The 10,000-nt window shown below is 40.3% G+C and overlaps 1 protein-coding gene across 22 annotated transcripts in view; it reads left to right on the top strand.

Annotated features, from left to right (window-relative positions):
* LOC144959892 (roundabout homolog 2-like) overlaps nucleotides 1-10,000 on the top strand; it is a 238,293-nt gene that overhangs the window by 213,885 nt on the left and 14,408 nt on the right. For 7 of the 22 annotated variants that reach the window (XM_078892729.1, XM_078892716.1, XM_078892721.1 and 4 more), the window contains 6 exons: nucleotides 288-386; nucleotides 1,241-1,512; nucleotides 1,867-2,017; nucleotides 4,965-5,036; nucleotides 5,939-7,160; nucleotides 7,804-7,919. In XM_078892729.1, coding sequence (XP_078748855.1) covers nucleotides 288-386; nucleotides 1,241-1,512; nucleotides 1,867-2,017; nucleotides 4,965-5,036; nucleotides 5,939-7,160; nucleotides 7,804-7,919 — 1,932 coding nt within the window. The remainder of the gene's footprint in view (nucleotides 1-287; nucleotides 387-1,240; nucleotides 1,513-1,866; nucleotides 2,018-4,964; nucleotides 5,037-5,938; nucleotides 7,161-7,803; nucleotides 7,920-10,000) is intronic. The other 15 variants (XM_078892731.1, XM_078892717.1, XM_078892723.1 and 12 more) reach the window with 4 other exon arrangements.

Here is a 10,000-nt window from a genome sequence, read left to right as displayed (position 1 = left end):
TCAGGGAAATCTTAATCAGGTAATATGGAGCCATTATCGACGCACACTTATTTGCAGGTCTGGTAATCCAATATATTATGGGCTTATTGTTGTAATGGAAATCTTTTTTTTCTTCTTTATAATGACACAAAAATATTGTCCATTACAACAATGTTAAACTAGGCCCATAATTGCGTTCGGATGTCAGACCTGTATATTATATGTACACGTCGGGAATTATCGTCAAGGATATTTTGACCCAGATTTCACTTTCAGACCACGTGTTTGTTTGTTTGTTTTTCTTTCAGCCGTCCCCGTCCACAAGTCAGAAGAATCGGGGCGTTCCGGAAGTGTGGTTATACAACGTGATGACGTCATGTATTCCCAGAAGGAAGGGACCGTACACAGTAAGTGGCCAGACAATAGCAGACGTGTCTATTACTACGAAAACATTCGAAACATTCGTAGAATGATTAATTTTTGACTCCAGTTATAGAACTCCGTAGCTAGACGTTTTTGATGAAGTAAATCTTGTTGAAAATGAGAATTTGGTAGCTTAGAAACTTTATTTAGGACTTTTGGAGTATTTTTTGATCACGTTGAAAGCAAATAATTAAATTCTAACGTATTTATGGGGACTTTTTTTTTCGCCTTTGAATGCATAGATAAATGATAAATGATGTAAACACCCACCTCACTAATGTTGATATCCTGGTTGGGGTTCCTGACCTCCCATAGTGGACAGGGAGGCACTTACTGTGTCTTCTATCCCCTTATATCTGTTTTCTGTCTTTGTCTTGGAATGAGATTACTTGATTTTATCCTGGCCCTGGCCAGAGTCCTGGATGGGAGGGAAACAGTCAAATGCATAGTTATTGTTTTGGGAAATGATATTTTTTTCCTTGTAAATCATCTCTGTTATGTATTATTATATTTGTTATTTTGAATTTATAATGTAAGCATTTGAGTGTATTCCTCTTTGTTGGATTTTGTGCTTGTGTCCGGATAAGACTTAAAGGTGATCTCAAACTAAGTACATTGTTGGTATGCTCTTGGAATCTACATCTGATCCCTATTTGTTCTCAGTTCCCCTTTGTCTTACTTTTTCTTGGGTACTTTAATTGTCATTATAGAACTTTTTACTATCCCACTTTCTTCCTTTTTACTGGCGCTGATATGACCTAAATGTGTTGCAAGCGCCGTAAAACCCTTTAAAAAATGTGTTGATATTATATCAAACTCTTCCATCTCTCTCTCTCAGACTACGGTGGTCTACAGTCAGACCTGACCTCCCTCCTGGACTGCGCTGGTCCCAAAGACGGGCTGGACGGAGGCGGAAGCCAAGTGTACAGCAGTGCCTCCACCACTCTGCCGCAGATGAAGACGTTCTACCAAAGGCCGGGGCCCGCCGGGGGCCACACCTCCGTGGGCCTGTCAGTAGCCCCCTACGCCACGACCACCCTTATCAATACCGGGGCTGCCGGACCTGGGAGTGGGGGTACCTTGGGGGACAGAGGTCAAGGCAAGACCAATGTGAGTGGACACTTCTTCCTCCCATCTTTAGTCATTTAGATCTCAATGTTTAAAAAGAACAAAATAACTCCCCTTCCCCCCCCCCCCCCAATAAAAAAAAATTAATAACTAAAAACAAAAAAAAAAACCCCATTAAAATAATAAAAACAAACAGCAGAAAAAATCCAACAAACTTAAGCAAACAAAATTAACGACAACAAAGATAGAAAACAAAAAAAAAAACAACATTGGGCTTTTATATAGCGTGATATCCAATAGCCCAATAGATTTGAATATTATGTCATTTGGCCTGACTAAATTTTGTAATTTCTCACTGCCCAGTCACTTTCATTATTCATCTTCTTGTCATTTCAGGCCACCGACTCGGGGTTTCGACCCATCAACCATGCGTACGTCCATTCCAGCGCCAGCGGCTCAGGCGATTCGTGCCACAAGCCCGAGTTGAGATCGAGTGAGTCAAACCAGACCGACTTGTCTCGTGCCAATACAGGTCATTATTCATATGGTATGCGCCCCAACCCCCCCCCCCCCCCCCCCCCCCACCGCACACCACCTGCCTCCTGCCTCCTCTCCCCCCACCAACCGTAGCTATCGTTAACTTATAGCCTGACACTAGAACCCTCTAGGACTTATCTTTCAACGTCATTTTTTTTTAGTAGAGCTCAAGGAAACAGGTCGTAGTAGTAGTAGTAGTAGCGTATGGCTGCACCTCCAAATTTATTTCGTCAACCCAGCTTCTAAAGTCTTCCTCCGCCCTAAGGACGGTTTCGTAGCCACCTTCAAGTTTAGTGACTGGACAGTGGAGGACGATGTGATCGCTGGTCTCTGGACTGCCTGACAATTGGTTGAACACACGATTTGTTTTCTTTTGTGGCCAAAGACTTGTCTTTTGACGTCTTTTGTTGGTCAGTGTCAGGCTACACGTTAACGATGGCTTCGCACCAACTCCCCTAATCCACCCCATCCAGTCTTGTATTTTTCTAACACTGTCTTTTTTTCCTTGCCTGACTGTTTGACCGTAGCCATCGTTAAATTATAGCCTGACAAAGAAAGCCAAAAAGACTGGCATTTTGACGCCATTATTTGTTTTTTGCACCGTCTAGTGAGTTGTCGTTAGTGGAGCTCATGGAAACAAGTTATTTCATTGGTTGAACTATTGAATACAACTCACGATTTGTTTTCTTTTGTGGCCAAAGACTGGCATTTTGACGTCATTTTTTTGGTCAGTGTCAGGCTAGAAGTTAACGATGGCTACGGTTTGTGTGCCTGCCTGTTTGCTTGTCTGTTTGTTTGTTTGCTTATCCATCTGTTTGCTTGTACTTCTGTTTGTTTGTCTCTCTCTCTCTCTCTCTCTCTATCTATCTCTCTTTCTCTCTCTCTCTCTCTCTGTCTCTCTCTCTGTGTAGGCTTGACTGTCTGTTTGCTTGTCTATCTGTCCACTTGTCTGTCTGTCCGCTTGTCTGTCTGTTTACTCGTCTGTGAGAATATCTTATCTGTCTGAATGCATGTCTGTTTGGATGCTTGTCTTGATTGTCAGTCTGTCTGTATGACTCTTTGCTTGACTGTCTGTTTGTTTGTCTGCCTGGCTGATAGCTTTTGATACCCTATTCTCTAATTGACTTATGTTTGTGTTCGCCTGTTTCTATTATTTGTCTAATAGCACTTTTGTATGTATGCATGAGTGTTGTGTGTGTGTGTGTGTTTGTATGTATGTATGTTTGTATGTGTGTATGTGTGTGGGTGTGTGTGAATGTACGTGTGTGTATATGTATGTTTGTGTACCTGTATGTGTGTGAGACTGCGTCTATTTATAGATATTTGTATATTTTCCATTCTCTCGAATTAAGACTAATTTGTTATCAGGAGTCCCGATGGCTGAGTTGTTATTGCACTCGCTTCACACGCAATATATATATATATATATATATATATATATATATATATATATATATATATATATATATATATATATATATATATATATATATATATATATATATAATATATATGATTGTCCCTGTCTGGATGAAACTTTTAGGTGATCTTAAACTAAATACACTGTTGGTGCAGTCTTGCAATCTACCCCTGCTCCCTATTTCCACCCTTCCCCTTTGTCTCACTTTTTTTTCTTTCTCAAGTGCTTTCTGTAATAACGTAATAGTAGGTAACATTTATAACGGACCCTTCAAAGGAAATAACTATTACGATACTGTTTGGAAATTTGATACATGAATTATGTCCCTTGTTTTAAGTTGTAAACAATCAATGGCTGACTGAATGTCTTGAATCCTAACCAAGAACCCACTAAAAATCTCGAGCTCCCTCACTTTCAATACTCTTCAACAGTCGTAACGTCACTTCCTTCCTAATGACGCATGGTAACTTAGTAACACTGGCTCTAAACTATCGGAACAATGGCGGACGCCCGTATGAAATATTTCTCTGGCGAGCATAAAGCGTATCCAGAGGAAAAAAAAAACCAACATAAATTTGATCATGTTTTTACTTTTACACATTCTGATCACAAGGTATATGAAAAGTTCTAGCCAGCATGAAAAATAAAAAGTAATGATTTTCTTTGTTTAGAACCAAGATGGCCGCCGTTGCCGGGCGCGTGACATCAGACTATTGAATCGTATTGTAATTGTAAATCTTTAACTTATTTTGACTGCTATCCCATTTCCCTCCTTTTTAATGAATGGCGCTGAAATGACCTAAACGTGTTGCAAGCAAGCATCGTAAAAGAAACCCCTTCAAAACAACTAAAACATCACCTTCTCTCCGTCCATCCATGCTTGCAATTCCCAATGTGTCCCTGTGGTGTGTAGATTTCACCAGCATGTAATGTGTTTGCAGATTGCAGCAGAACCACAGTCTGTGTATGTTTTTGTCACAGCATGTAGAATATAATGCTTGTGATATGATATATTTTGGGTTTTCCTCTTCCTTTCTTTCTTTCTTTCTTTCTTTTTTTCTTTCTATCTTTCTTTCTATCTTTCTATCTATCTATCTATCTATCTTTCTTTCTTTCTTTCTTTCTTTCATTCTTTCTTTCTTTCTTTCTTTCTTTCTTTCTATCTTTCTTTCTTTCTTTCTATCTTTCTTTCTTTCTATCTTTCTTTCTTTCTATCTTTCTCTCATTCTTTCTTTCTATCTTTCTCTCTTTCTTTCTTTCTTTCTATCTTTCTATCTTTCTTTCTATCTTTTTTTCTTTCTTTCTATCTTTCTTTCTTTCTTTCTTTCTATCTTTCTATCTTTCTTTCTATCTTTCTTTCTATCTATCTTTCTTTCTTTCTATCTTTCTTTCTTTCTATCTATCTTTCTTTCTTTCTATCTTTCTTTCCTTCCTTCCTTCCTTCTTTTCATTCATTCTTTCTTTCTTTCTTTCTTCTTCTATACCATCCACCATTTCTTCATCCTTTCATTCATTTTTCCCCATTCTGTCTATCCAGCAGCCGGTTGTCCCCACGAGCATTGTGAGTGCTTGACCAGCCCAGGCAGTGATAGCAGTGTCATTACTACAGGTCAGTATTGGTCACTTTGCACTGTGTTTTTGTCCTTAATGAGCAAGCACAAAATAGATTTGATTACGTCATTTAGCCTGACTAAAATAAAATTTTGTGCGAACTCCCGCCCCCCCCCCCCCCGGTCCAACAAAAGCAGGACAGATAATTCATAAGAAAAAAGCTCGGAAATTTTATTATAACAAAACAGGCAAAAAAAAAAAAAAACAAAAAAAAAACAAGAAAATAAAAACAACAAAAAATATATATATTTAGAAAGATTTCCTAAACCACAAAAGCTAGAAATAATTTTTAAACCACAAAAGCTAGATCGATTTCTTTATAGTTGTCTCGTAGTCTAGATTGTATTAATTTCATATTTTTATTTATGATTATGGAAACCAAGTTTAGCCCAGCTCTGTTTAGACTTGAAACTGGAAATATTAGAAAATCTGCCTATTGTTGATGGAGTCATTAGGTTGTATTTCCAACCTTTAAAAAAAATTTTAAAATTGAGCTTTTATACAGAGCAAATCTATTAAACGTGCTCAAAGCGCTTTACAAGGGCTCCCTGGCCAACAGCAACATTTAATATTTAGGACGAGACACGATGCCTGTTAGGCGACATTACAATTTTTTCGGACAGAGACAAGGCTATTAACGGTCAGGTACTCATTTTACACTTGAGTACGGTGAGAGAATGTGAGTAAAGAGCATTTTCCAAGGACTTAACTATGCGCCGAGCGAAGCTCGAACCCAGGACCTTCCGATTTCAAAGACTACATAGCCGCACAACCTTGACAACTTTCATGGCAGATGGTTTGCTTATAAACGGCAATGAATTTTATGAATGTCTTCTCAGAATAGATAAAAAAGATTTAAAGTTTAAATTAAGCTCTCATTATTTTTCTTTTCACTGCTAGATGAAAATGGACTTCCAGTTCGAAGAGGTCATGATCACAAATACTGTAAGATCACGTGTCCCAGCTGTGTGGCCACTGGAAAACAACAACCATCTGGCCACCCAGTCATGAATTGGGCGGAGCTTATCCCCCCTCCGCCAGATCGCCCCCCACCCCCTAGCGAAGGCGGTGGTGGGAGTGGAACCAGTTGTAGCGGAGGAGAACACTCGGGTGATTCCGCTGTTCATCTTCCACCCCGCCATATCCACCACCATCCCCACCCCCACCACCCCCACTGTAACAACAACAACAGCAACACGAGCACCAGTAGCAGCAGCAACAATAATAATGCAAACAATATGGCCGAAACTCGGTTTATCGAAAACAGGAGTCCCATATCTCCCGTCTCCAAAATATCAGCCTGTTCCTGCCCAGCCCCTCACGAGAGAATGTTCCCGAACATCCGAGGAAATCCGCCGGCATATTCCGACATCGATTTCCCGATATCCCATCCGGTGATCCACGGAGGACGGAATATCCACCACAACCACCTCCACGAACCGTGCGGGGGTTGTGGCTACCACGAAGGGAGTGGTGCAAGTAGTTCTGGTGGTGGCAGTGGAGGCAGCCAGTGCAATTTCAGACCACAATCCCCGGCCGGACTTAACGGTAACATAATGTGCAACAACCCCAGAATGCAATTGCAACAGAGCGGTAGTAGTTCTAATAATAGTAACAGCAATATGACGTCAGCGGAAACGATGCTTCACCGGTGCCAGTCGCCTCTCTCTTGCCACAATTGTGGTTCAAATGTGCAGCCATCACAACAACAACTGCAACAACAACTCCATCACCCATCTTCCTCATCATCATCTACTGCATCATCAGCCCAGCACAATATCCCCCACCACCCCCACATGAACTCATCAGGGACGTCACTATCTCAAAGGCCATATATGGGCGTCGGAGGAGACCCGAACGTCCACCTCTACAGCCCGGCCTACCCAAACGCTCCTGCTTCCTTACCAGGCTACAGAATATCAATCTTAGGTCAAAATGTCGGAGGCAACAACAGGAGAGATTCTAGTGACCTTGAACAGACAGCAAACCAAGGTCATCTGTACCCCAACATCCCGGATGAAAATGAAGGTCTAGGCCACCACCAAGTTCAAGGTCGCGGGACACTTGAAAGAGGCTGCCAGTCTTCTATACCAGGGCTCTCTGACGATGGTCTGCCTCTCAGGTAAGTGGTTACCTTTTATCATGAGCTGCCAACTTGAAATTTCAGAAATGTAACATTTCCAAGGGAAAAAGAAAAGAAAAGTCTCATAAAAATAGGTTTAAAAATAATAATTTGCATTCCGCATGATGGAAAATATCTCCAAAGTCCTAAATATAGGTTCTCTGTAATGACTCGTTCCTTTTCAATAAGATTTATTGAGTCAAAGTCACATTTGCAGCTCTGTAGCCGGAGGCAAAAATTCGTATTTCTACGAATTTTTCATAGTACTTGGCAGGTCTGATTATTATGATTCTTATCACGTTATTATAGCGAAAGTCATCTTGACGAAACACGCATTATAATAATAATAATAGTAATAATAATAATAATAATAATAATAATAATAATAATAATAATAATAATAATAATAATAATTGAGTTTTGCCTTTTAGAAATAATGCATTTAATGGTCGAAGAGAGACAATCGTGTAATAATATTCGTTGAGTATAGTTTGTCATGAGTTATATCCCCTTACATACATTTCTTTCTCTCTCTCTCTCTCTCTCTCTCTCTCTCTCTCTCTCTCTCTCTCTCTCTCTCTCTCTCTCTCTCTCTCTCTCTCTGTGTCTTTATATATATATATATCCATCCGTCCATCCACAGAGTGTCTCTAAATTCCGAAGTTCCCGATTACGCCACCGAGTCAGACATGGAGGTCCAAAGGGCTACAGATTGTCCCACCCCAGACTCCAGTTCGAATGGGGAAGGCAGCATATCAGGTACGAACATAGCATGTGTATCATCTCCACGGAGAGTAGAGCGAGAGGGGCTGGGTGGGGTTCCTGACCTCCCATAGTGGGCAGGGAGGCACTTACTGTGTCTTCCTGTGTGGGGTTTCTGACCTCCCATAGTGGGCAGGGAGGCACTTACTGTGTCTTCCTGGGTGGGGTTTCTGACCTCCCATAGTGGGCAGGGAGGTACTTACTGTGTCTACCTGGGTGGGGTTCCTGACCTCCCATAGTGGGCAGGGAGGCACTTGCTGTGTCTTATATCCCCCTATATCTGTTTTCCAACTTGCTTTCTGTCTTTGTCTTGGAATGAGATTTCTTGGGTTTGTCATGGTCCTGGCCGGATACCCTTGCTGAGAGGGAGACTGTCAAATGTGTAGTTAGTTTTGGGAGATTATATTTTTTTCCCCATCTCTCTGTTATGCACTGTATTGTTTTGTTTACATATTATTATATGATTTGTAAACATTTAGGTGTGTTCCTCTTAGTGGGGACCTGTGCTTGTATCTGGATTAGACTTTTAGTGATCTCAAACTAAGTACTTTGATAGTGTGCTCTTGGAATCTACACCTGCTTCCTATTTCTACCAGTTCCCCTTTGCCTTACCTTTTCTTGGATGCTTTAATTAAATTCTATAACTTTTTACTTTCCCATTTTCTTCCTATTTACTAGCGTTGATATGACCTTAATGTGTTGCAAGCGCTTTAAAACCCTTAAAAACAAACAAAACAATACAAGACCGAGAGGGACACAGAGAAAGTGGAAAAACTTAGACAAAGGGACTCGCTCAAAGGGGAAACAGAGGATTACACGAGCAATAATATATATCAATATGCTCATGTGTGGCTATGTGGTTTTGTGGTATGACACTCGCTTTCGGATCGGAAGGTCCTGGGTTTGAGCCTTGCTCGCTCGGCGCATAGTCGAGTCCTTGGAAAAAGGCTCTGTATACACATTATCTCACCGTACTCAGGTGTAAAATTAGTACCTGGAAGTTAACAGTGTTGTCTATGTCGGAAATAAATTGCAATATGTATCGCTTAACAGGCGTCATGTCTCGTCCTTCCTGTTACGTGTTGCTGTTGGTCAGGGACCACTGGTAAACCGCTTTGAGCACGTTTAGTGGATATTGCGATATATAAAATCTGAACTATATCCTCTCCACAGAGAGCAGAGCGAGAGAAAGTGGGGTGATAGAGATAAATATGAAAAAAGGAGCGGAAGAGGGAAAGAGATAGACTGGATTAAAGAAGGAGTAAATGAAATGTGTGGACAAGAGAGAGAAGGGAGAGAGGAAGAGAGAGAGAGAGAGAGAGAGAGAGAGAGAGAGAGAGAGAGAGAGAGAGAGAGAGAGAGAGAGAGAGATTGTGTGCATGTGTGTCTGTGTGTGTGTTTCTTTTAGTTTTCTTTTGACTTTGTAATGTGTATTTTAAGCGCATAGAGTGTGATGTTATGGAGTTATAACTCTAAATAAGATTTAATCATTACTGTTTTTATTATAATTATCTCCCTTGTATCTATAATGCCTGTTGTTGTTGATTTGCGAGCTTTTTTTATTGCCATTCTAGTTCCTTTTGTGTCAATATAACATACAATATAGTCGCTTTTGACTCATCATCATCATCATCATCATCATCATCATCATCATCATCATCATCTTCATCATCATCATCTTCATCATCTTTATCATCACAATCATCATCATCATCATCGCCATCTTCATCATCATCATCATCATCATCACCACCACCATCACCACCACAACCATGATCATCATTATTGTGTTAATATAACATATAATATAGTCGCTTTTGACTCATCATCATCATCATCATCATCATCATCACCATCTTCATCACCACCACCACCACCATCATCACCATCATCATCATCATCATCATCATCACCATCATCACCATGATTTGTCTAATACTTCACAAACTATGACTAACCATCCCATTGTGATTTACAGATTGTTCCAGGGTGTCCTAGAAATAACACGAAATTTGATCTCATTTCGATTCAATTCAATATTTTCAACGAGACAAAGAAATGTCTCTTGTTCATTTAAT

The sequence above is a fragment of the Berghia stephanieae genome, chromosome 14, assembly GCF_034508935.2.
Source record: "Berghia stephanieae isolate SIO BIC M18660-M18661 chromosome 14, UCSD_Bste_1.3, whole genome shotgun sequence".
In the NCBI taxonomy this organism is placed as follows: domain Eukaryota; kingdom Metazoa; phylum Mollusca; class Gastropoda; order Nudibranchia; family Aeolidiidae; genus Berghia; species Berghia stephanieae.
Note: the sequence above shows the minus strand (reverse complement) of the source record. Positions and strands in the feature narration are given on the sequence as shown.